At 44.7% G+C, this 27,464-nt stretch overlaps 1 protein-coding gene across 1 annotated transcript in view; it reads right to left on the bottom strand.

Moving 5' to 3' along the window:
- Nucleotides 1–27,464, bottom strand: part of ATP10A (ATPase phospholipid transporting 10A (putative)) — a 196,016-nt gene that overhangs the window by 72,165 nt on the left and 96,387 nt on the right. Inside the window, exons 4-5 of the mRNA XM_088454092.1 lie at nt 11,326–11,432; nt 10,809–10,940 (exon numbers count right to left, since the gene is read on the bottom strand). Coding sequence (XP_088310218.1) covers nt 10,809–10,940; nt 11,326–11,432 — 239 coding nt within the window. The remainder of the gene's footprint in view (nt 1–10,808; nt 10,941–11,325; nt 11,433–27,464) is intronic.

The raw sequence follows: 27,464 nt of genomic DNA, 5'->3' as shown, positions 1-27,464 counted from the left end.
CTACTTTACATAATTGCTCAGCAGAAGCACCCCGGCGGGCCGCCCATGATGGACCTACCGCCCTAGTAGAATGTGCAGTCACTGAATCCGGCACACGCATACCAGCCTGTGTATAAGCCAATGAAATTGCCATGCGAATCCACCTGGCCGGTGTCTGTTTATTGGCTGGCCAGCCACGCTTATGACAACCATAAAGCACAAAAAGTGAATCGGACTTCCTCCATTTGCTCGTGCGTTTAACATAAATTCTCAACGCACGGACCACATCCATGGAAGCCTCACCTTGTGAGAGATTTGTGCCCTGAAACGCTGGAACTACTATTTCTTCATTAATATGAAATTTAGACACCACTTTCGGAAGGTAACCCTCCCTAGTATGTAGTACTGCTCTATCTTGATGAAATACCAAGAACGGCTCCCGGAAGGAAAGCGCAGCTAAATCCGACACTACGTGCAGATGCCATAGCAAGGAGGAATACAGTCTTTGCTGTTAGCCACTTGATGTCTATTGAATTTAAAGGCTCGAACGGAGGAGCCTGTAAAACCTTCAGAACTAGAGTCAAGTCCCACAGAACAACCGGGGAAACGAAGGGAGGCTTAATCCTCAACACCCCCTGAAAAAAGGTCTTTATATCCGGTCTCAGAGCAATTTTATGTTGGAACCAGCCTGAAAGAGCTGACACCTGTACCCTTAAAGAGGCCAGGCGTAGCCCTTTTTCCAGACCGCTTTGAAGAAAATCCAGCACTCTGGATATCAGGAATTTATGTGGATCATACCCTTTCAGTTCACACCACTGAAAGAAAGTATGCCAAACCCTATAATATATACGGGCTGAGGATGGTTTCCGTGCCTTCAGCATCGTCTGTATAACAGACTCTGAAAACCCCTTTTCCCTCAAGATGGAGGCCTCAAGAGCCATGCCGTCAAAGATAGCCAATGAAGATCCGGGTACCAGCAGGGACCCTGTAGCAACAGATCTGGTCTCAATGGCAGAGGCCATGGAGTGTCTATGGAGAGAGACCGTAGATCTACCAGATATACCAGCTTGTAACCCCACTTTACTGTCAGTGCGCTACAAACTCTCTTGGCCAGGATCCATACCTGGGAACCTTGTTGTTCCTTCTTGATACCATCAGATCTATTTCTGGTAGACCCCACCTGTCCACAAGGTTCCAAAAAACCTGTGGATGTAGGGCCCATTCCCCTGCATTTATCTCTTGCCGACTGAGAAAATCGTCCTCCCAATTCAGGATTCCTGGAATGAACACATCAGATATCGTGGGCAGACGAATCTCTGCCCATACCAGGATTCGTGATACTTCTGCCAAGGCGGCCCGACTCCTCGTGCCCCCTTGATGATTTAGGTAGGCGACCGCGGTGCGATTATCCGACTATCTGCACCGACCTGCCCTTAAAGATTTCCTGAGCCTGCACTAAAGCTTTGAATATAGCTCTTAGTTCCAGGATATTTATCGGTAGCCGGCTTTCCGTCACTGACCACTTTCCTTGGAAAGTGTGTGAACCCGTCATTGCCCCCCAACCTTGAAGACTGGTGTCGGTTTTGACTAATGTCCAATCCGACACCCAAAAGGGACGACCCTGCCTGAGATGCTTTGTCTGCAACCACCAGGTCAGAGACAACCGTACCTCTGGAGAGAGATGCAGCAGCTGGGACCTGATCGTGCGATGATCCTTGTTCCAGCGAGACAGAATGAATTGCTGCAGTGGTCTGGAGTGGAATTGAGCTTATTCCACCATCCTGAAGGTGGCCACCATCGACCGCAGGACCTGCATGGCTACTAGAACGGATATTTGCCTGTTGCGAAGCAACCTGCGTATTCGTGATTGTAGAGCAAGGATCTTCTCCTCCGGCAGATATATTCTCTGCACCATGGAGTCCAATCTCGCTCCCAAATGACACATCTGTTGTACCGGGCAGGGTGACGACTTATGATGCCAGTTTATGATCCAGCCGTAACTGTACAGACATGATACGGTCAGCCTCAAATGATCCTGGGACTGCCCCAGCAACAGGAGGTCATCCAAGTAAGGCAAAATCCTGACGCCTTGGCGCCTGAGGCATGCCATCATCACTGCCATCACCTTGGTGAATACCCGAGGGGCTGTGGACAGGCCAAACGGCAGGGCCTGGAACTGAGAATGTTCCTCCCCTACTGCAAAACGAAGACATTTTTGATGAGCCTGTGTGATAGGGATGTGAAGGTAGGCATCTTGTATGTCTAGGGACACCATATAGTCCCCCTGTTCCATTGCCAACACAATCGATCGCAATGTTTCCATCCTGAACCCGGGGGCTCGAACAAATTTGTTGAGCTCTCTAAGATTCAGAATAGGCCGGTATGACCCATTCGGTTTCTGAACCAAGAACAGATTTGAGTAAAACCCCTCTCGGAACTGGTTCTCTGGCACCGGAATCACTACTTCTGATGCTAGTAAGGCAAGAATAGCCTTCTGAAGGGCCAAAGCTCTTTCTGAACCCACCTGCGGGTTTACACAAAAGAAACTTTGAGGAGTCCTCCAAAACGTCAGGGCATACCCTCTGGAAACAACTCCCCGAACCCAGGCATCCTCCGTCGTGAGGTGCCAGGGCTCTGAGAACCGAAGTTGTCGGCCCCCCGCCCTGGGATCCCCCAGGGGGAGGTCCGTCCCATCAGGCCACTGGTTTATCCTGGACGCTAGATCCTGGATGTTTGTTCTGCCAGGGCTTCCTGGGTCCTGCCTTTCTTGGTGTAAATCTCGCTGAGGGCTGACCTTTGGCCTTGCCCTGCGGCCGAAACCCCCGAAAGGACGCCCTCCTCAATTTAGACGAGGTTGCTAATGGAAAACCTGCCGTCTTTGAGGCTGCCATGGAGGATAAAATTTTGTCCAGTTCTGGACCAAAGAGCACACCTCCTGTGAATGGAAGGAATTCTAGGGCCTTTTTGGAGACATCTGCCCTCCAATCCTTCAACCAGAGGATCCTACGTGCCACCAGGGACAGCTGAAACTTTAGAGGAAAGGATCCCCGCAGCCAAGGCAGCATCATCCAAATAAGAGGCCCCTTCTCTAATAAAGGAGATCATATCCAGTTGCTCCTTAGAGGCATCTGGTAAAGACTCCGTTAGAGTTTTGGCCCACTCCTCAATAGCTCTTGCTACCCAGGCAGTGGCCTTTCCTGCCAGCGAAAAAATTGATTTGAGACAAGACTACAGGCTCCTATCCGTGGTTTCCTTCGGCGAAACTGCTGAGATTAGCAAAGTGGTACGTTTAATCAGCTGTGCCACATGCGCATCAACCGATGGTGGATTCTCCCAGTTGGCACAGTCCTCTGCTGGAAAAGGATATAGAAGCGCCATTCTTTTAGAAGAATGGCTTATCTTATCCGGACGGACCCAGGCTTCCTCAATAAGTTCTGATAAATGTTCAGACTTTGGGAATTCTGCCTTAACCACTTTTTGGCGTCTGAACAGGGGGGCTTTCCTAAGCGGAAGATCCCCTTCCTCGATATTTAACACTGATTTTACAGCCCTTATCAGAAAAGGGACATCGGCTACTGGGAAATGATCATCACCCTCCTTGGAACTAGACTCCTGCGAAAAGTCCTGTGCCTATTCCTCCTCGGAGGAGGCACTCGAGTACTCACCCATGTAAGGCGGTACATGGCGCCCAGATTTAGGCTGCTTTGGCTTGATGATGCCATAACCTTACCAGCACCAGGATCCATCCAAGGCGGCCACATCATGGGCATAGGACGCATCTGCTGAGGCAAACCCCAAACCGGTGGTACCGGGGCAGCCAGCCGTTCCGCCACCTGAGCCATAACCTGAGAAAATGATGCCCAAGGAGGCTCAGGGCCTGAAACAGGCAAACTTAATTGGTGTGGTGGCTGTCTGAAACAGTTCCCACAAAGCCCATTTTGTAGAAAGTCCTGTGGGGACAAACCTGCCTTGCAGGCTACACAGGATATCAGCAACGGGGCTCCCGCCACCTGACCCTCAGACTCCTTAGACATAACACTATGCCACTGGTTCTGAGTGTATATGTGCTGCTTTCTACTCTCAACCCACACACCTCTAGCAAGGGAAGGGGAGAGACAGTGACAGTATACAGGAATTACATTTCTTTTACAGAAGAAACAGTATCCATAAACAACAATCACATGTCATGCATAAATACTCTGCGAGCCATATGCATATAAGCTCTCACTACCATAATCAGCCTCAGCTTAGGTAGGATAGAGCCCTGTAAAAACCTAGACCAGCAGTAGGCAAGGTATACAGGGAGAATGCCCAGCGTCCCTCTTGTAGGAGCAGCGTTCAGAGAGCAACTGACATACACTCTGGTTGCCCTATATGGAGGCTGGGAGATGCAATCCACAATCAACTGTGCCAGAGGACTGAACTAGCGTATGGATTGGGGGAGGGGCCGCCGGGGAAGCGTACCTCCCCTATGCTGCTTGAACCTGCCCGGTAAACTGACCTGGCCACCGTCACAAGCCCCGGCTGGTCAGGAACATCAAATCCCGGTGGTCTAGGCTAGGAGAACAAGCCGCATGCCTCCTGACTGCAGCGCGCCTCCGGCCAGTCTCACCGCTGGAGGCCGGACAGCCACGTGGTCCCGGCGTCAGCGGCCGCCGCGACCACCTGCTTACCTGCCATCCCCTTGATCCGGTTGCAGTCCAGGGCCAGAAAGCCTCTGCCGAATCCCCTGCCGAGGCTAGCGGTGCGGCGCCGGAGGAGGTAGTTGCAGCGCGTGGCTGGTGCGCCTCCAATCAGGCGCGAGGCTGCTTCCAGTACAGCTCAGACCACCCGCTGAGATAGAGAGTAAAACACTTTTTTTTTGTACTCGTCTGCAGGACTGCTCCAGCAGTCCCACTGTCTAAGTGGTGAACACACCAAACAGGAAGAACTGGCTACCTGAGGCAGGAGGTGGGGTATAAGAGGAGGAAACCCGGTGCATCCTGGGAGCAGAGAGCTCGCTTGTATTAACTGTTTGGTGACCGGGATTCATACCCCCAACGTAATGGCTGTGGACCCCATGGATCCCGAAGAAGAAACACCCTTTGTGCCTGAGAATCCAGAAATGCCCCCAAATGTACCATCCGCTGTGTTGGAGAAAGAGTATTTCTTCCAATTGATGATTCAGCCGTGCGTCAGTAGACAGGCCATGGTCAGTTGGAGATGGCATTGTAGAACAGCTGGAGACTGTGCCAATATGAGAAGGTCATCCAGATATGGTAGTATTCCGATTGCCTGACGCCTGAGGTAGGGCGTCATAAGTGCCATTATTTTGGTGAAGACCCGAGGCGCCATTGATAGACCAAAGGGCAGTGCCTGAACTTGGCAATGTTGTTGCAGGACAGAAAACCGTAGAAATTGTTGGTGGGATGGCGTAAGGCACATGCAGATACAAATCTTGAATGTCCAGGAAAGCCATAAAATCCCCAGGTTCCATTGCCAAAATAAATGGCCGAAGAGTCTACATACGAAACTTGGGTACACGGATGAACTTGCTGAGGTTTTTCTGATTTAGAATAGGGCACTGAGACCCATTCGGTTTCTGAACCAAAAATAGATTGGAACAATATTCCATACTTGTTCACCCACAGGAACCGGGATTATCACCCCGGACCGCAGCAGGGAGAAAATAGCCTCCTGGAGGGTCAAGGCCTTGATAGAATCTGATGGGAGAGTTGTGCAAAAAAAACTGCTGGGGAGGATGCCTCCGGAAAGTTAGGGCATGCTCCTGAGAGACCACTTCTCGGACCCAGGTGTCTGTTTGATGCCAGTAGTCCGCAAACTCAAGAAGTCGGCCTCCCACCCTGGGATCCCCCAGGAGGAGGCCCGTCCCATCAGGCAGAGGGCTTGTCGTACAGCTTAGAATCTGGATGTCTGGTCAGTCAGAACCTTTTAGTTTGTGGCTTGGTTGTCCTGTGAAAACTAGACTGCCTGGAGGTAGACTGTCCTTTTGCTCATCCCTGAGGAGGAAAGGACTGAAATTAAGACTGCCTAGACTTCAACGTAGCCGTTGATGGCAGACCTGCAGATTTTGAAGCTGCCAGAGTAGCTATTATCTTATGTAATTCTGCTCCAAAAAGTATATTCTCAAAAAAAGGTAAGGATTCCAGTGCCTTAGAAGCCAGGAGCCCAGCATCTATTGCAGCTTCTCCCAAATAGGAGGCCGCTTCCTGTATGTGGGAGATATAGGTCAGTTGTTCTCTGGTAGAATTAGGTAGAGTACCTTCCAATGCCCTCGTTCATTCAACAGCCTTGGCTACCCAAGCCCCAGTCATAGCTGGTTGAGTAACAGCTCCAGATGAAGAAAATACTGCTTTAAGACATATTTCAATTTTCCTATCTGTAGGATCTTTAAGAGAAGAAGAGAAGATGCTGACGGAATAGGGAACGTAGCATTCCTGACTAAATGTGTCACATGCGCATCCACAGTAGGAGGGAATTCCCACTTATTACATACAGAAGACGGGAAAGGATACAATTATGCTAATCTTTTCACAACATGCACCCGTTAATCCAGGTTGCTCCAAGCCTCTTCCATAAATTCATTCAGGTGCTCAGATTTAGGAAACTCAGCTTTTACCACCTTCTGGTGTTTCAACACTGGAGACTCCTTTCTAGGAGCCAGTTCATCATCCTGTATATTTAGGATTGATCTAAATGCCCTCACCAAAAAAGGAACATCCACTGTAGAAGGACGGTCCTCCTTTCCCAAGCAAAGCCCTGGAGAAGTACCCAGCGTATCATCCGATTCTACTGATGATACGTCTGAATCTATATGCTGAGCAGACTGATAAAAAGATAACCTCCACTTAGGCACCTTTATTGACTACTGGTCAGTTTGCAACAGCCGACTGAGCCATATTCTGACTTAAGTGGGCATAAAAATCCGCCCAGGAAGGATGTATAGGAGGGGCAAACATAGCCTACTGTGGGTATCCCATTAAAGGAGGCAGTGTGGGAGTAGCCAAACAATCCACTAGCTGCGTCATCACCTGAGACAAGGAGGACACCCAAGATGGCTGGTATACTGGACTGGTGAGGTGGTTCTTTATAACAGATAGCACACAAACAATCCTTTATAAAGTCCTGAGGGGACAAGTTCACCATACAGGATTTACATAAAACCAGCAGAGGGGCCTCCGCCGCTTGTTTCCCTTTACCTTTTGACATGCCAATTATAAAGGTAACAATGTAATGTGACAGCCTTCACAAATACAAGTAACTGAAGTACCAAGGAAACCCCCACACACCTGTAACAGAGGGATGAGGAGAAAAAAGTGATAGTTATAACTGACAGTCAGAAAATAAAAGGCAGTATCAACACAGCAGATAGCAAACAGTCACATAGAATGCATATGTAATTAAGTTACCATAGTCCCTGTATCAACTACTCAAGAACGAGGCTTGTTAGGATATAGAGCACTATATACCTGACCCAAAACCTCCTGAGACCAAACCGGTTCAGCAAAGCACCGATAATGGACCGTGAGCGTCTCATATGCACAAGGAGGGTTAACCCAGATGCGGGAAAACCTTTGATGGATCTGCGTTTGGGTCGAGCGCAAGAGTCTTAATTCAGACGCTCAGCACTACTAAGTCAAAAATATAGAAATAAAACAATACATAGAAATAAAATAAAACATAAAATAAATGCTTGGGAGTGCCTGAGCAGTCCCGTTACAAATGTGCGTCTGAACCGTGCCGCACCAAACAAACAACTGAATGCCTGTGGCCAGGGGCGGGGTATATGTGGAGGAGGACAGTGAGTCATCCTGGGAGCTGAAAGCTTAACTGTTTGGTGCCTGGATCACTCCACATTATCCCAATGGTATACCTTTGGATCCCTATGGACCCTGAAGAAGAAACAGTGTGGGGTTCCCCCTATTTCCCAATAACCAGCTCCAGGCTGAACCAGCCGGGAAGGAGGGGTAACGCTATAGCAGGGAGACACACAGTGCCTGCTATAATGTTAACCAGCCCCAAACTGGTCAACCCAGGGCTGGAATACCTCGGAAAATCGTGACCTACAAAAAAAGGATCCCTCCGCCTGAGGTACAACCAGGTCTTTCGGGTTCAGGGGTAATAGTGAGTAAATAATATTGTTTTTTTACAGGAATACTACATGTCCCAACAAGCATGCCCTAACATAATTACACTTGTAGAAAACGTGCCAGCATGCCAGGACCGGGCCACTGGCACCTGTAAAATAAATATTAAATAAAAGACACACACACCGAATACTGTATACATTAAAAAAAAAAAAAACATTCCCCCACACATTCCATTGGGTCTAGGAAGCATGTAGAGGGAGAAGAGAATAGGAGGAGGTACAAGACATCATCACTCGTGTTGTGAATGTTAACCTGTAACCTACTTAAAATTAAGGTGCAATTCTCTAGCCAATAGGACATGCATATTCAGATAAAGAACTTGTTGCAAATGCATATTGTTGAGATTTAAATGTGACATTTTTCACATGAAATAGATTAAATTCAAGGCAAGCTGCCAATGGCACATTTATCTGGCAGATACGGTAGGCACCCCCATAGACTGCAAGCACAATATACCTTCTGTGCTTAACTGAATTTGCCCCTTAGTGTGACATTTCAAAAACTCAAAAGTTGTTTAAAAATAAACAAAAATAAACCAATTGCTTGACATTTGTAAACACCAAATATTACTGTTAATGCAAAATATGCTTTTAAAATGCTGTCTATGGGGATTCTCCATAATAATTGTTTAATGCAGTGGTTCTCAAACTCTGTCCTCAGGACCCCACACAGGTCATGTTTTCCAGGTCATACAGCAGGTGCGCAGGTGTATTAATTACTCACTGACATTTTAAAAGATCCACAGATGGAGCTAATTATTTCACTTGTGAGTCTGTGTGGATACCTGGAAAATATGCACTGTTTGTGTTCTTGAGGGACAAGTTTGAGAACCTGTGGTTTAATGGATAGGGTTTGGATAGGTGTCACAACAAGATATACCTGGGCTTGCGGAACATGTGGGTGAGGACAAAGTAAAGCAAAACTACCTGAGTTTTCTAAAATGTGTGTTTTAGACTTCCTATTAAGTTAATAAGTAAAGCCACCACAAAAATCTTGTGTTGGAAGGGTAGACTATGGACATTGTATAGGTTTGTTGATGCGAATTAGGTTCAAAATGACCAACAAAAAGCCACATTGCTTCTGCCTTGAGGGACCAGACTTGTGGGTACGGAAACCCTGGTGTAAATTCTGAACTGATGATGATAATTGATGCAGGACTATGCCTGACTGGATTAAAGTGATTAACATACACCCATTACTGCAAATGTAGTAAAACAGTAGCACATGTGTTTTACAAGTCAAATCACCCTACAATGGTACCTCTTTTAGAGAAATAAAATAGGCTACAAGCTCAGTTGGGAAGGTTGCCCACAAGTCTTATAGGGGTATTCAATATGGGAGCGAAAACTCAGTTTTTGCGCTAATATCGCGCCTATGACGTCATTATCGCAGGTTTTAGTTTTCAATTTCAAAGACTTTTCGCAGGTTCGAAAAGTCTTTGATAAAAAACGGGGATAACTTTTCACCACTGAATAGGTGTCGAAAAAAAGTGCAGAATTGGGGTTTAGGGGTGCAGGCTAAAAAAAAAATAGCCTGCACCCCTGGGAATGACATTTAAAAAAGAACTGTGTCAAAAAAAGTTTTTTAAAAAAATAGGGACACCCCAAAAAATTAATTAAAAAATTGGGATGAAAACAATAAAAAAAAAAAATGGGAAAAAATTGTTTAACAATAGGGAAATAGGTTCAGGGCTATTCTGCAAGTATGCGGCAGGTGTTTTGAAGAATAGAATTATAGCAGATGGTGCACAAATGCAGAAATTTAAAAAAAACTTACTTTAGGGACATAAATATGCTAGTACCCATTTTCATGTACCCCAAATTTGATGGGACCACTTAAAAAAACGAAAAAAATAACCTAAGTGCTCTTCTGCAACACTTCTTCAATGTCGGGAAAAAACACCTGCTGTGGCTATTTAAATCCCCGACTTTCAATTACAGGCTAAAACGGGGGTACCCATAGTGATCCCCCATGTTTTTACAACTTTAGGGGGGGTCCTACAATTTTTTTAAGGAAAATTTCGTAACTTTACGCAAATCCCACTTCGCAGGCTCCCGTTTTCGTTAGTTTCATATTGAATACGGGGATAAGCGGGCACGCGCCCGATACTTTAACGCAGGTAAAAGCACCGATATGAAACGTAAACTTCGACAGTGAAGTTTACCTTTCATATTGAATACCCCTCTTAGTGTTATTCATTTTTTTTTTTGTTTAATCATATTTGTGTCTTGTTTGTTCAGCATTTCAGATGCTTCAAGGCACTTGGGTGCTTAATATCTGCAATATACTGCCATTTAAAGTAACGTGTATGCATTGTATACTGCGTTATTAAGCATTTTGCGTGCTAACACTGAAGTCAAACCTCCAGCATATTCCCGATGTATGGGATACAGGTACATGAAGGGGAAGGAGCCACAGCTGCTGAGATGAGCATGCAGCCAACTCTGAATAGGTTGAAAAAATTTGCGATTACATCCTACTCTGAACAAGTTCCCAAAATGCAGTTTGCAGTCTCCACATGTCACAACTACCCTGCCTATTCAAAGTCAAGCATTTTGATGAACATTAAGTTCTCTCTATTAGTCTATAGGAAGTATGATGCACTACAGAGTGTTAAAGTGAGACTGCAAATAGTGTAGCAATTGAAGTCTTGAGTTCTTAATGAAGAATAATTCTTACCAATTGCAGAAAACAGGCACATAATTAGGAGTATCAGCACACACCAGAAGACATCTGTATTCATTTGCCTCTCAAGCTTACTACGCTTATAACGAGGTCCGTTGTTGTTTAACAAAGCTTTGGTCTCATGGCCTACAGAAAAGAGACGTTAATAAGTAATAAAATGAAATATTAAAAATCGGCATGCTCTGCCAATCCCAACTATTTTCTTTGTTTGTACGGAGGAACAGTGCCGTTATAATCAAAATCTTCCTGTCCTTTATTTTCTTCATACGGTCTTCTTTTTAATCTGATATATTGAGAATTTTGGGTAATCTCCTAAAGTGGTTCACAAAAATCTATATACGACTCAGAAATTAAAAATAATAATATCTTCTCTGCTTTAAAGTGTTATGAATACAAATTTTTTGGGTATATGTTGTAAAGCAAGCTGTTTCTATGTGTGCAGCTAGTTACACTGCTCTTAAATGTGTCTGTCCAAATACCATTGAAATGTTGGGGAGAAAAAAATCAATACCTGCATAAACGATGATTCCAGAAACAACTTCTGTATTTCTCAGAGTACAGCCACGTAACAAGAGGTTCTCCTTGGAAAGACCACATTTTTTTCTATTTTTATGAATTCTGGAATATAAAAGGAAGACACTGCTAAATAAAAAGTTGGTAAATCTCAAAAAAAAAAAGGAAGGACCACAAAGAAAAAAAAAAATAGTGCCTATATGTTTATTTAAAGTAACACTTGCATGTTATTACATAGTAACATATAAAATTAAACATGCATAAACACATGTACTCTTACCACACTTAACAGGGTCATGTTTTGGTCAGATGCAGATGCTTTGTAATGTGTGCAATGATCGCTATAAGCTTGTGACTTGTTTGTTAACAAAAAAAAATAAAAAAATTTAATAAATGTACATTAAGATAATGTATTCACAGGGTAATTGCTAACAGGTTACTTAACAAAAAAATCTCTGAAGAAAAATTGATATAAAACCCAGGCCAGCAGTACTGAATTGTATTGCTCTGCCTGATAGTGGGTGGTAATAAAAAGATGTAATCCTGTATATCAGAATGAAACATTTTCATTGACACTTGGAAATATAAGTGAAGCATCACAATAAGAATGCATGCAGTATTTTGACAGTTGGAGTGCTTGTGTGAGACTTCGTAGGACTTTTAGGACGACTGGAAAAAAGTTGCGCTGCTCGTACATTTGCCTTCATTCCCTAACCCACAGGTTCTAAAACGCAGTACTCAGGATCCCAAACAGTGCATGTTTTCCAGATATCCCCTCAGAATCACAAGTGAAATTATTAGCTCCACTTGTGGATCTTTAAAATGTACCAATGAGTAATGAATACACCTATGATTCTTCTAGAATACGGGAACTGTTTGGGGTCCTGTGGGCAGAGATTGAGAAGGGTTCCAGTCAATAGATCTATATTAAAAAGGTTGACAATGTCTAGATCAGGGATGGGGAACCTCCTGCCCGGGGGCCGTATAAGGCCCGCAAAATCATTTGGTCTGGCCCTCAGCTTTTTTCTGCTAGCCTCTTCTGGCTAGCAGGGTGCCTAGAATTGCACCCTGCAGGCAGAATTTATGCAGTAGTGCCACCTGGAGCATCCTTAGTACACTTCAGACGGTCATACCGCTGCCCTAACAGCTCCCCGAAGCATCCCTAGGATGCTCCGGGCATTGCTGTAATCACCGGCGATTGTGGCCCCGCCCCCATGTGACATCACACGGAGGGGACGTGGCCTGCACCGGGCCCGCAAATAATGTTATATATATCAAAAAGGCCCTTGGCAGAAAAAAGGTTCCCCACCCCTGGTCTAGATAGACACCACATGGTAGACAGTCAATAGGCAGACAGGTACAAAAGGTCGATAGTGTCAAAAGGTTGACACAAAAATGGTTAACATTTTTTTTTAGTGTTACACTTAATGGAGGGTTAGGCTATATGAGGGACGATTAGCGTTAGGCACTTACCCTGCCTGTTAGGATTAGGCACTAGGGAGGATGGTTCGGCACTTACTGGAGTGTTAGGGTCTAGGAGGGACAGTTAGGGTTAGGTGCCAAGGGAAGGGTTAAGGTGAAGATTAGGGTTAGAAAAAAAAAAAACAAGTGTCGACCATTTGTGTGTCAACCAATTTTGTGTCAACCTTTTGTACCAGTCTATCTTCATCCTTGTCGACCTTTTGTCACTGTCTACCTATTGACTGTCTACTGTGTGGGATCAATCTAGACATTGTCTATCTTTTTCATGGAGATCTTTTATACCATACCCATTTGAGAACCACTGCTCTAACCTGTACTAGAAAAAGAACAGCATCTGAATGGTTGGTTTTCCATTTCAGTTTCCATGAATGACCCCCGTGAAATGCTATGTGCCACTAAACATGAGGCAGGATGCTGGGAAATGCTTTAGAACCAGCTCTATCAAAGCCACAGAAAATCCAAGCACACAGCATGAAGGCATACAGAGGTTTTATTCTCTGTCATCTCCAATTCTCAGAGCAGCATGTTTCCTGACATTTCCTGGCATATATATTATTAATACTTGGGGAAATCAATTTCTTTATATATTTTTTTTCTGTATTCAAACATTAATAGAAATATTTCGATTCTCTTTTTTTTCTGTTTTGATGCTGCCGCTTGTGTGTTAACAATAGGACTCGTTTTCTAGGTAAAGTCTTTTCTTCTTAGATCAGACTGCTGCTCACTAATAATGTAGTAAGCATGCATTCACTAAATGTTAGGCCACTTGGCTGCTAGCAATGCAAGCAGGGTTGAATATGTAGCTAAAGAGAAAATTGATAGGCATAGTCATTTATTATGTCTACATCCTATTTTTATTTTATAAAACTATTCATCAGCATATGTTTTAGTACATAAAGGAACCAAATGAAAGGGTCTATTGCACAGGAACTTTTATTATTTGATAGTTTACAAAAGGAACCCCTAATTATCTTAAATCTGTGTTAAATAATCGTATGTATTAGGGGGTGCTACCACAGATAGTACAGTACAAGTAGAATCAAAGGGGAAAGGATCTGTATATGGTGCACAGCTTAACTATAAAACTTTTATTCAATTATAATTTAAAATGTATCCATATTGAATTAAAAATGGTGAAATATACTCAAAAGTTTAGTAGATCGTAATAATAGAAAGTGTTTATAGATATGAAAAATGTGTAATAAACATTATTTTGTGTTTCACTGATGCCTGTTACTGCATCTTCTTCTATTTATATATAGTGTGTAGTCAGTCTATATTTAATCCATTAGAAAATTTGTGTCTAGATGGAGGACGGTTGCTAATCAGATTTGTTCCTATTTAACAGGAACAGTGTATAATAATGATATAGGTCAGCAAGGGATCATATACGGTATATCAATACACATTTATATTGCACATCTCCATAAGCCTAAAGACACCTATGAGTATCTCCTATACCTTGGAGATTGTATAATACTATATATTTATTGAAGCAAAGTAATTTGTCTCCTCACTTTGAAATTCAATTCTGATAATTCAGCTTGGATTTGTTCGTGCAAATCATATCTTCAAGATCCCAATAGCTAAATATTTCTAACAGTAATCAAGTTTTATTTGCTATTACAACTCAAAAACTCCATTGTAACAAATGTAACAGATCTATGTAACATAGTAATCCACTTGTCTATATTACATTGTAACTGTTTGCTCCCGGATAATTTAAAGGGAGCTCAGTAATAGCGTTATTTCCTAACTGAATCACTATCTCCATCATCAGCATGTAACCGCTACAATTCATATGCTGTGTTCATTCAGCATCTGATCATGCTTATTCGTGAACGGAAGCGAAGTTTCATGTGGCATTTGTGTTAAGAATCAGTATCTATTATTACGGCTGCACACGGATCTATCCCGTGTGTCAGCCACAGTAAGCGTGTTATAACCAAGGCATTTTAACAGGATTTAGCTGAGGACAGACAGACACATTATATTTAGAGATCGTTCTGTGTGCATCAGCCACGATCAGCGTGTTATAATCAAGATATTATTGGGATTTCGCTGAGGACGAACAAACACATAGTATTTAGAGACCAGGTGCACAGTAAAACTGCCGCCGACGCACGATCGCTTTTACAGGGCTCTTTAGTACACATGTAGGAATTAATAACCAATATTACTAAGGGGAACATTTCCTTCAACTAGATGCCTTAATAACTGATATATGCCATTTTATTATACATTCCTACATTATTGTTCATTTAGGTCTATAACAAGTTATAATTGATCCCAGCATATATTTTAAGATTACATCTTCCAACTGGAAGACAGATACACATGAACTGCCATGCAGATGCTCCTAATTAAATTGTTTTGGTTTGTTTTTCTCACCCTTTTTATAATCTATATTTAAAAGAGCCATCCAAAGTTCAAGTTCATTGAGTTTATGGCCATTATAAGTAATTTACATGGATTCCTATTATTTAGGTGGGTGTTAGCACTAGTAGAGGTGTATGGTTTTTGATTGGTTTTACGTTAACTTGAATTGTTTTTAATACGTGTTTCATAGGAATAAAGTTCAAGCACCAGCTCCCACCCCTTAGACTGTTAGTTTATAATATCTGGCAGTAGAGTACCAAGAATTGTTTATTCTGGGACTGGGTGAGGCAGCTAATTAGGAAGCTTTCCTTACTGCGGTAGGCCTGACCACGATCTGTTAATCTGAGCTCAAAGGGCAGTGGAGAGGAAGATATCTAGTTGATGGAAATCTTATGTGCACCTGCAAGGACACATTACGCACAACATGAAAGCTTTGCAACTGTCCATCTGCCAAATCATTCACAGGATTACTTGTATCCAGCACAATCATAAGAATGTGGGCTTCTTGACTTAACCCAGTGGTTTGGGGATATAACTATACCATCAGGAATATAATACCCCTTTCATACTACACGCAGTAACCTGGATTATTGCATGTGAACGTGCAGCAACCTGGGTTACTGTGCAGTGTGAAAGGCCAGGTTGAGATAAGTCAGGTTGAGCCACCCAGGTTTTCAACCCTGGTCACAAGAAGCATTGAACAAGTGTTCAACCTGGCTCGCGGTGCAGTGTGAACAGGTAACCTGGGTCAAAGGAACCCGGGTCCCGTTGACTGCATAGGAAAAGCTGGCTCTTTGAAGATGACCTCATCTCCAAGCGCAGACTCAGCACGTGATGGTGCTGAAATCATTGACCCGGCATTAGTGCTGGAACGGGACACCAGTCTCAAAGGGGTCTCAGCCAGGATGGGGCTGTAATCAAAATCTTGGTTGCGTCCCAGAATTCAGATGTGAAAGGGGTATAAATAAGACTGACTTCAAGCTGGAAAAGGTGCCAGGGTTAGCTGAAGTACTCTGCGCTCATGGGTACACAGAAAACTTTTCCCGGGTGTGAGTGAGCCTCACCATAAAGGGGCGCACTTATGGAGGTGGTTGTAAGCTACCCTATCCTAGGATATTGGGACGCAATGTCCCAGGATTTGTTGAGTTCTTAAAGGAACTGCAGAGACAAAGCCACTGTAAAGTCTCCAAGGCCCTACTTCGCAAAAGGAAGAAGAGTGGAAAAGCTCGGCCTGTACTCTTTGGAGAGGGAACCTCTGTGCAATTAATTTCAGAGGAAAGAAATCCGCAACACTTTGCCTGGTTACAGCCAGACAAAAATATTTGCAGAGATGCTATACCCAATACAGAGGTTGCCATTGATATGCTGGAAACAGCCACCCCTCAGGTCCCTGGGGGCTGCTCTAGTTCGCCTGGCCCTATAGAAGTTTTGCTGACGGACAGATTGTCAGCAGAACAGCGAAAAAGAAACGGAAGCCTTAGTTCAATAATCAGGATGGGTTTTCTTCCCTGCCAGGGTGCACTGCCTTAGAAGAGCATTAGATAAATACACCTGAAAGAGTGGTTGTAAAGCAGCGACTGTATCGCATCCGAGGCATGGCAGCAAGCAGTCCAACAAGAGGTGAAAGAGATGCTCAGAATTTGGGTCATTGAGGAGTTCAGAAGTAATTGGTCAAGTCCTATTGTGTTGGTCCCCAAACTATCAGGAGCCAAATGTTTTAGCAATGACTTTAGGCGGCTGAATCAGGATTCCAGGTTTGACGTAAACCTGCTGCCATGGGTGGACGAATTAGTAGAAAATTTGGCGAGTAGCCGGTATCTTACAACCCTGGACCTCACAAAGGGAAATTGGCAAATTCCCCTAAGTAAGACCACCAAGATGAAGACTGCCTTCTCGATGCCTGATGGCCTGTATCAGTATAAAATGCTTCCTTTTGGCCTTCATTGGGCACCAGCGACATTTCAGCGTGCCATGGATCGCCTGTTGAGGCCACACCAGGGGTACGCTGTAGCCCATCTAGACTAGCGTTCCCGCTAGACTGTTTTAGTGGGGCGCTGCGCCCTGCACTATTTGTAAAGGGTGAAAAAGCACCCTGCCCTCCAGCGTGGTGCCCCGCTGAAACACGCAGATGTGCCCTTTCTCTAGGTCCAGTGCCGGACCTAGAGTGAACAATAGATGACACATCTATACAGAAAATTGGGAAGAACACTTGACCAAAGTCCAAGAAGTGCTAAACAGCGCAAGACAGCACGGGTTTACGGCTAAACCAGCCAAGTGTACCACTGGACTTTCAGAGGCCAATTATTTACGGCAGTGGTCGCCAACCTTAATTGAGGTGTGAGCTACTTTAGTAAAATAAAATTTCCTGAAGAGCTGCTAAAATTGTAGAAAAAAAATTTGGCTAATAACCGAACAATTGAAGATCATTTAATGAAAATTAAAAATATTTCATAGAGAACAACAATGCATTTAATTATTAGTGATATTGTTGTAGTTTGTAAATAAAATTTAAGCACAGGCACATTTCACTGTTAATTACCGGCTCCAAGGAGGTACGTGCAGCAGAGGAGCAAAAGATACTGTATAGGCAGGGGTGCTGCGTGATTTTCCCAGCAGGGCTGGGCAGGAGTCACTCGCTCCGCCATAGCGTAGACACCATGTGTGGAACCATAGAGAAGCACGTCAAGAGAGGTCACTTTCTCCTAGTTTACTCTGCAGTACTGCAGCTAGGTGAGCTACCAAAATTAAGACCGCGAGCTACAGGTTGGAGACCACTGATTTAGGGTATGTGATTGGCAATGGACAGGTGAAGGCTATTCAATCCTGGCCAAGACCCTCCACCAAGAAACAAATGATAACTTTCCTTGGGTTGGTAGGCTATTACCGCCAATTCAGTTAAAATTTTACGTCCAGAGCATTACCCCTGAAGGGGACCTGTAAGAAGGTTCAGCCGGAAAAAATTCTCTGGACCAAAACAATTGAAGCAGCCTGGGAAGATATGAGGACAGCTCTGTGTTCCAAACCGGTTCTGCAGGCACCTGATTTCCAAAAAACCTTTGTCCTGCAAACCAACGCCTCCACGATAGGCTTGGGAGCTGTTTTGTCACAGTCCATTACGGGAGAAAAAAAGCCAGTCCTCTACTCATGTAGAAAATTGTTGCCACGTGAAAAAGTATGCTGTAGTCGAGCTGGAATGTTTGGCGATCAAGTGGGCAGTCAAACCCCCAAAGTAGTATCCCCTAGGAAGGGAGTTTATCCTAGTCAAAGATCATGTACCCTTGAGGTGGATGCACCTTAACAGGGTTACGCGTTGGCTCTTGATCCTCCAACAATACAAGTGTGTCGTACAGCATCGGCCTGGGGTTAAGCATAGAAATGCTGACGCGTTGTCCCAAAAGTTAGAAAAGGCTGAATGGTCTTGGCTGTTGCGAAGGGAAAAGTGCGCTTCCATAAGCCTGGAAAAGCCAAAGGGGGGGGGGGATGTGTGGTGAAAGGGGTCATCTCTGACCTGAATTGCCCACATTCTGGTGGGATCAGCTCCCTCTATTGGAGGGGAGAACAAGACCTGCACATTCTGCAGAAGCAATAGAAGTTTGGAATTCCGAGTTTTCTGGGCTGCACAGCTTGAACTGGTAATATGGAATTCTGGTTTTTTAAAGTTGCCCAGAGCCAGCAAGAAATCCATAGCAGAGGAAGAGTTTAAAACTCTCATTCACCTAGTCTTCCACGCACTGATGCTGAATAGTAGCCAGCGAGTTGGCACAAGTGACTGTAGTGCCAGGGATCAAGGGCTATGCTGGGAGAGAGCATGGCTGATTGTAAGCACAAGTAAAAAGACACTGTGTAATCACCGGAAATCTGCCTACAGAGTTGTTATTTCAAGTATCCGTTTTACAATATATTTATATAAACAATAGAGCACTAGTATGTAAGAATTTACACAAATTTTCAGTTACATACTGCACTGTTGGCACATTGTCCTCTTTTGTGGTTTCTAGATTTTGATCCTAGACTATTGAGGATGATGGACACACTTTTTGAAGAAGGGACTGTGGGCCTTATTCAGCTTTGATCGCATGGCTGCGTTCGCACGCAGCCGATCGATGTTTGTACTTGGTCCTTCATCAAGGCTGCTGTGCGTGGATACTTTGGGAACTGAAAAGAGCCTTATAGCTTTGCTTCACTTAACTTCAGAAACTATTCCTTCAGATAACTGAAAGCCTGGCCTTCTTCATCCAGAGCTTTCACAAAAATCTTCATTAGGCCCAACTTCATGTGAAGCGGAGGTAAAATTATTTTGTGAGACTCAACCAATGGAATGTACTTGATGTTCTTCTCTCCAGCAACATAGGTTTCTTTCTAGTCACTTTTGTGATATAGTAATTTTTAGTATCTCTGCTATCCCATAAACACAGAAAACAGCAGTCCTTTATGAATCCACCTTGCAAACCTAACAGCAGTGCAACTACATTTAAGTCACACACAAAAAAAAAAAAAAAAAGACCACCACTGATTTAAAATGGAGAAATTAAAACAAAAATATCATCGCCACTTACACTGGTCACTGCCAGTGGCGTGAGGACCACATTTGTCCTTAAGGTGATCAGCCATAAGCCAGAGTGCTGGGACACAAAAGGCAGAGGCTCCGTCACGAAGCAGCCCACTGTGAGAACCCCCCCCAGTTACTTTTGGTCACAGTACAGTCTGGGGAGCTACCTATTTAATTCCGCCTCTGCACACTGGCCAGGAGCTGGGACAAGAGCCAACAAACATAGCATCCAGCGCTAAGAGTTGGGTTCTGCCCCAGGACCAGCATTGAGGAGAATGAGGAAGATGAGGAGTAGGACTTTGATGACAGAGGATGAGGAGTCTGGGCAAGATGCATACCAGTAGAGCAAGCAGAAGGGAGTCTTCCCGAAAAGTACTGAGACTAAATACTTTCATTTTCAAATTAAAATTTTACAAAACCTCTTTACACAAAACTTCTCAAAAACCTTAAGGGATATCACATTTCTGATGGTATATTTGGATTCTACAACAAAATTATATGGCAACTGATACACAGAATAGTCCATAAGTGTGGAAACACCCTTCTAAAAAGGAAATGAGTAAAGAAATATTAATCCAATGTTAACACATATGATATGGGAGTGTGGGGAAACTTTTTAGTTAATGTCGCCAGTATGGCGGGGATCTTGAAGTCGGCAATCTGGGATGAAACTCACATTTTTTAAAAGGGAAGGTAGTCATGTGATGTGTCACATGGATACAAAATTTTATGTTAAAATAAATAACACCATTGTTTTTCTTATATCTTTATTCATTGTCAAGTTTTAAACAGAGTTTTATTTTGCAGGTAGTGACATTAATGACAATGGGTCTAACACAAACAGAACGTGTTGAGATTGTCTTAAAAACTGGAGAACGAACCCACACGTGCTATTGCAAATGATTTCATCCAATGTCACCCAAAAAGCCCACCTATTACTCATAGTGCAGTTGCCAAACTCCTTGCCGCCATACTGGTGAAACACCAAAAAAAGTTTTGACCGCACTCCCATATCATGTAGTAGACACTGGACCACCCTGTATATCATGTCAGAATGGCTGTTAAATAATGTTATCGAGAATCCAGACTGCACGATATCGGGACAGTTTTATTGGTGAAATGCTCATGCCTACACATTATACAATAAATCAGGTCGACCACCCGATTGGCAAATCGGCCCAATAATGGTATAATGTACCTAGCTGTGTATGCATGAATCTGCATGTTCATCTAGACTTTCACTCGTTAATGTAATTATAAGAAGAATTGAATCTGAAGTAGATCTACCAAAGCTTCAAAAAAAAGAAAAAGTGGTGATGTATCCCATAGCAACCAATCAGATTCGGTCTCATTTTCTAGGATGCAATAGGGAAATGATAGCAGGCATCAAATTGGTCACCACCACTTTTCATTTTTAGAAAGTGTAGTAAATCTACCCCTTAATGTCAATTTCTAAACCGGTCCTTTTCCCTATGACTTAATCTTTACCTGTGTTATCTATGGTGGGACAAGGTTTTACGGCACAAAAAGAGGCAACAATGCCAAACCACACCGATACCACCACTTACACATGAAGTAATATGTGCACATGTAACACAACAATTCTCTTTTACTTTAGCTTACATATGTATAATAATTCTGTGTACTTGAGGGGTTCTTAAAAAGAGAACTACTCCCAAAAACTAAAATTTAGATCACTTTTGATGAACACTGCCATCCCCAGATAACTAGAGAGCTAGGTATTTGATCAATCTGGTGGCAATCCCTGAGATGAAAGTTTATGGGGAGTCAAACAAAGCTTTTCAGTTGAATCCAGATTGTGTTTGTGGCACATATTACATAAATGCTGCGTATAAGAGGACTTTGAATCATATAAATCCTTGACGAACTCCAAATTAAAACAAATCTTATAAAAACGAGAGATATGGTAAGAACTTACCTTTGTTATCTCTTTCCTCGAAGTCCATAGGGTCCACAGGGAGACCTTGGGGTGATAGGCGATGGCTTGGACATCCGTGCACCACGCAGTTAATTTTTCTCTCCCAGGATGCACCGTGTCACTCTCCCTATACCCCGCCCCCGAGCCAGAGGCAATTAAGTTCGTAAAAAGCCGAAGGAGGATAAAAGAGAAGGAAGTCTGAAACACACAGGAATCACATTCTCACACAGGAGAAGGAAAAACTAGCGACCAGAGCGAAGCCCATCTGAAGCGTCAGGGTGGGTGTCCTGTGGACCCTATGTACTTAGAAGAAAGATAACAAAGGTAAGTTCTTACCATATCTAATTTTCTTCTTCAGGGTCCATAGGCTCCGCAGGGAGACCTTGGGGATGTCCCAAAGCAGTCCTTTAAGGGTGGGGACGCTCCTGAGCCGACAGGAGAATTCGGCGCCCAAAGGAAGCTACCTGAGAGGCAAAAAAGGTATCAAATGCATAGAGCCTTAGAAAAAAAAAAAAAAAAAAAGGTTCTAGACAGATGACCATGTGGCCGCCTTACAAAGCTGAGCAGCTGAGGCGCCACGGGGAGCTGCCCATGATGGACCCACAGACCGAAAAGAATGAGCAGTAACAGAAGGTGGAACAGGAAGGCACTCTTGAGTGTAAGCCTCAGATATCGTCATACGAATCCACCTAGCCAAAGTCTGTTTATTGGCTGGCCAGCCCTTCTGGTGAAAACCTTAGAAGACAAACAAGAAGTCTGATTATTTCCGAATAGAACTGGTACGGTCCACAAATCCTGAGAGAAAGTACCACAGCCAATGAGGCCTCACCTGCCGAGAGGTCTGGGGATTGAAAGGCCGGAACAAAAGTTTCCTCATTAATGTGGAAAGTAGAGACCACCTTATGAAGGAACCCAGGGCGAGTCCAAAGAACCGCCCTGTCCTGGTGAAAAAAAAAATCAGAAATGGGGAGCGACAGGAGAGCGCCCCCAAGTCGGACACCCTTCTGGCCGAAGCTATGGTCAGAAGAAAAACAAAGTCTAAGCTGTCAACCATTTGAGATCCATTGAGGCCAGTGGTTCAAATGGAGGGCTCTAGAGAGCCTTAAGGTCAAAAGCCAAATCCCAAGGAGCCACAGGAAGGACAAAGGGAGGCGGAATCCAAAGGACACCTTGTAGGAAAGTACGAATATCCGGTAATCCTTCGTTGAAGCTAAACTGATAGAGCCGTAACACGCACCTTCAGCGGAGACCAAGATCCAAACTCGCTTGAAGGACAGCCAAAATACTAAGTATCCTAAATACCGGAGGGTCATAACAGAGGTCCACTTCTGAAAGGCCCCACTTGTCCACTAGAAGTTGAAACACCTCTTGGTGAAGAGACCATTCCCCTGGATGCATGTCGTGACGGCTGAGGAAGTCGGCTTCCCAATTGAGAACTCCTGTAATGAACACTGCTGATATGGCTGGGAGATGGCCTTCCGCCCATGTCAGAATGCATGACACCTCTGTCATTGCCGCCTGACTTAGAATTCCTCCTTGATGGTTGTTGCAAGCCATCGTCGTGGCATTGTCTGACTGAACCTGCACGGGTTTTCCGTGAAGTAGGAGTCTGGCTAGCGGGAGGGCCCGAAGCTCCAATATGTTAATTGGCAGGGCAGATTCCTCTGCTGTCCAACGACCCCGAAAAGAGTGTGACCTGTCACGGCGCCCCAACACCTGAGGCTGGCATTCGTCGTCAGAATTATCCAGTCCGGTATCCAAAAGGGTCGCTCATTGGTGAGGTGAGCTGTCTTCAACCACCAGGATAGGGATAGATGTACCTCCGGAGATCGTACCATTGTCTGTGCTTTTATCCGATGGGGTAATCCGTTCCACCTGGAGAGGATCAGTTTCTGCAGAGGCCTGGAATGGAACTGGACATACTCCACCATATCGAATGTCGACACCATGGATCCCAGAACCTGCATTGCTGAGTGGATTGACACCCGGCGACTATGGAGACATCTGAGTACTTGCTTCTGCAAATTGGAGATCTTTTCTGTTGTCAGAAAAAATCCTCTGCTGTTGGGAATCCAACAGTGCTCCCAGATGGAGCATCCTTTGCGATGGAATCAGTGATTACTTCTGCCAATTCATTAACCACCCGTGAGTCTGTAGAACAGAAATTGTAAGCTGCAAATGTTGTTGGAATACTTCTGGAGACCCTGCTAACAAGAGGTTGTCCAGGTATGGTAGCAGACGGACACCCTGTCCCCGCAGGTGGGCCGCCATAATAGACATAACCTTTGTAAACACCCGAGGTGTTTACCAAGGCAGAGCCCGAAGCTGGAAATGCAGTTGTTGTATAGCAAATCGGAGAGAACGCTGGTGAGAGGGTGTAATTGGTACATGCAGGTATGCATCCTGAATATCCAGTGATACCATAAAATCCCCAGGTTCCATAGCAAGTATGATGGAGCGTAGGGTTTCCAACCTGATCCGAGGAACCCTGAGGAACCTGATGAGAGCCATTTGGCTTCTGAACCAGAAATAGAGTGGAGTAATAACCCGTCACTCGTGCAAGGATTGTATGACTTTCTGGATCTATAAGGCCTTTTCCTTGTCTGAAGGAGGGCCTGTGCAGAAAAATTGGTGGAGAGGTCTTCTGCGAAATGAAAGGGTGTACTGTTGAGACCACTTATCTTACCCAAGTGTCCGTGGTGGTTTGACACCAGTACTGGGCGAATTGAAGAAGTCGGCCTCCCACCCTGGGATCCCTCAGGGGGAGGCCTGCCCAGTCAGGCTGAGGGCTTATCCTCGGACTTGGAAGCCTGACGTCGAACACTCCATGCCTGTTTCCTGGATCTGGTAGCCTTTTTGTTGGGCTGACCCTTAGGACGAGGCCAGAGCCCCTGAAGGCATAGGTGCAGAAGGGAGACAGGTAAGACTTAGCCACTGCCAATGTGTCAACACAATCTGGTCTAAATCAGGCTCAAACAAGATTTTACCATTATAAGGAAGACCTTCCAGACCCTTCTTGGAATCAGCGTCCGCTTTCCAGGAGCACAGCCACAAAGAATGGCAAGCTGGCACCGCAGCAGCCGAAACCTGGAAGTCAAAAGGGTGCCATCCAAAGCAGCATCATTAATATATGCATCTGCATCATGGAGGTTACCTACAAGAGTTACCAGATCTCCAGGAACATCCGTAGAAAAGGAATCCTCCAGGGAGGCTGCCCAAAATTACATGGCCCTGGCCACCCATGAGATAACCTTGGCCTGCCTAGCGGCTGCACCTGAAAGAGTACATAGATTTTAGGCAAACCTCTACCTTCCTATCTGTAGGATCATTTAGGGAAGATATGGATGGCATAGGCAGAGTAGCACTTTTGATTAAACGTGTAACATGAGAGTCCACCGCAGGAGGTGTTCCCCATGTGGAACAGTGTTCCTCAGGATAGGGGTAACAGAAGGCCAGACATCTTTGAGGCTGGAATCTCTTTCCAGGTGAACGCCAAGCTAGCTCCAAATGATCCACGAGCTGAACAGATCAAGGAAACTCCTCTATAACTAAGGCTGCATGTACCGCCCTAATTAGAGCTTGAATATTGATCTTTGACCTAAACTCCACTTCCTGAGAAGAGGGTTCTGAGTCAGAGACATCAATAACTTCTCCGTCGTCAGTGTCATAGTCATAACGTGGACGGAGACAATGTCATACGCCGTGTATCAGGTCTAGGGGACTTATCACCCTGCAACATAGCCTGGAGGGCAGTAGATGTGGGCGCCAGGTTCTGTGCTGTGGTAGACAGTGCATCCATCCACTGTGAAAGTACAGATGGTGCCTGCACTGTAGCAACCTGTAGACACAGTCTCTGTGAGGGAAAAACAGACTGCTGCGGTAAACCCATATGGGGAAAAGCAGTGGATACCACCCAACTTCCTGCCATGGACATGAGTTGCTTAGTAAAATGAAGCCCAAGTGGGTTCTTGCACCGGGACTGAGACAACAGAGGGGCCTGGAGGACTGACACTTGATACAATCCATCCTGCACCATGTCTCCCTCGCCCAAATCTTCAGCACAACTCTTACATGACAGCAGAGTGGGCGCAGCAGTGTGCACATCATCCTCATTGTCAGACATAATGGCTGAGGAAAAGTGACCAACCACACAAATATATTTCTTATAAATGTGAGGTAATATAACCACCCTGACAGCACCCAGTACTGTAAAGGCAGGAGAAATGAGGAAAGGTATAGTAATATTACTTGACAGTAATGAAAAAAAAAAAAAAAGATACAGACAGCGCTAGCACAAGTCACATACAATGCAGAAACACCTGCACAATGGCACTACAGATCAACTACACAGACTCAGTGTCTGGTAGGATATAGTGCTACATATGCTGACCAGGAGGAGAGGTATGTAGTGGGACCGGGCTCCGCAATGTCCTAAGAGAGTTGCGACAAGCCAGATAGAGAAAATGGGCACCAGAGACCTCAGAGTGGGCATGCCCGTGGGAAGAGTAGTGCTGCAGACAAGCCAGACCTAAGCGGCAGGCGCGCGCTGAGCTAAGGGGAGGAGCCACTGTAACAGAGAAAGCTGCCTCCACTGGCCGGAAATTAACCTCTGGGACGCTGGTTCCCGTGTAGCATAAGGTCCCTGGTGGTCTAGTGGAAGCACAGGAGTACTGGTGGCCTGGCTCCACTTGCCATCAGTACCCTGAGGCCCAGGGGAAAGGACTGCAACACAGCCTTACCTGCTCCCTGTAGATACGGCTGCAGTCAGGTAGTCCCACGAGGACTGGCTAGCATAGATCACTACTGGGGTCGTGGCCCGGCGGGGTGACGTAGCAGCAGCGGGGACGTCCAATGGACAATCCGGCGCTGCCTGCTCTAAGTTATTTCTTGTTAAAAAAAAAAAAAAATTCTTCTGGGGCTTTAAAACAGTCCCCTCTGCGTTACAGTGACCCGACTCCGGCTGGGCACCAAACGAAACTGAGGTGCCTCTGGCTCGGGGGCAGGGTATAGGGAGAGTGGCACAGTGCATCTTGGGAGAGAAAAAAAAACTGTAGTGCCCGGATGTCCAAGCCATCACCTACATCCCAAGGTTTCCCTGTAGAGCCTATGGACCCTGAACATAAAGGAGTTGTTCTTCAATTAAACCTTATAAAATATTAAGCAGGTAATCCTTGCTGATGGTGTTTAGGTGCAGACCCCATGTTGGAGCACCATAGGCTTATTAATTATTCTCCCCCTGCCACATCAATAGAGAGTCGGATAGTCTTCATAGACATGGGTCAAAGCAGAGATTCCTCGAAATTCCCATAGACAGCCAGCTAATCACAAGTATCCAGTGTGGCTAACCACTTCGTGACATACAGTCAGGTGCATAAATATTGGGTCATTGACAGAATTTACATATTTTGGCCTCTATTCACCACCACAATAGCTTTGAAATGAAACAAACAAGATGTGCTTTAACTGCAGACTTTCAGATTTAATTTGAGGGTAATTACATCCAAATGAGGTAAACGGTGTAGGAATTACAACAGTTTCTATATGTGCCTCCCACTTTTTAAGGGGTCAAAAGTAATGGGACTATCAACTCAAAAGCTATTTCATGGACAGGTGTGGGTTATTCCTTATGTTAGCAGTGTACCATGCTATTCCAGACATTAACCTTTTAGTATTAGTAGACTGGAGGTATATTATTGTGTATTACTGTTTATTAAATAGTGATTTATTATACTTCTTTTGATCCCTTGTGTGTCTGTGCAGCGCTTTCCACCTATATTTATTCCACCTT

This window comes from Taudactylus pleione, unplaced genomic scaffold (assembly GCF_031769625.1).
Source record: "Taudactylus pleione unplaced genomic scaffold, aTauple2 ptg000609l, whole genome shotgun sequence".
Classification (NCBI taxonomy): domain Eukaryota; kingdom Metazoa; phylum Chordata; class Amphibia; order Anura; family Myobatrachidae; genus Taudactylus; species Taudactylus pleione.
The sequence above is the reverse complement of the archived record's forward strand: the minus strand, read 5'-3'. Positions and strand labels throughout refer to the sequence as shown.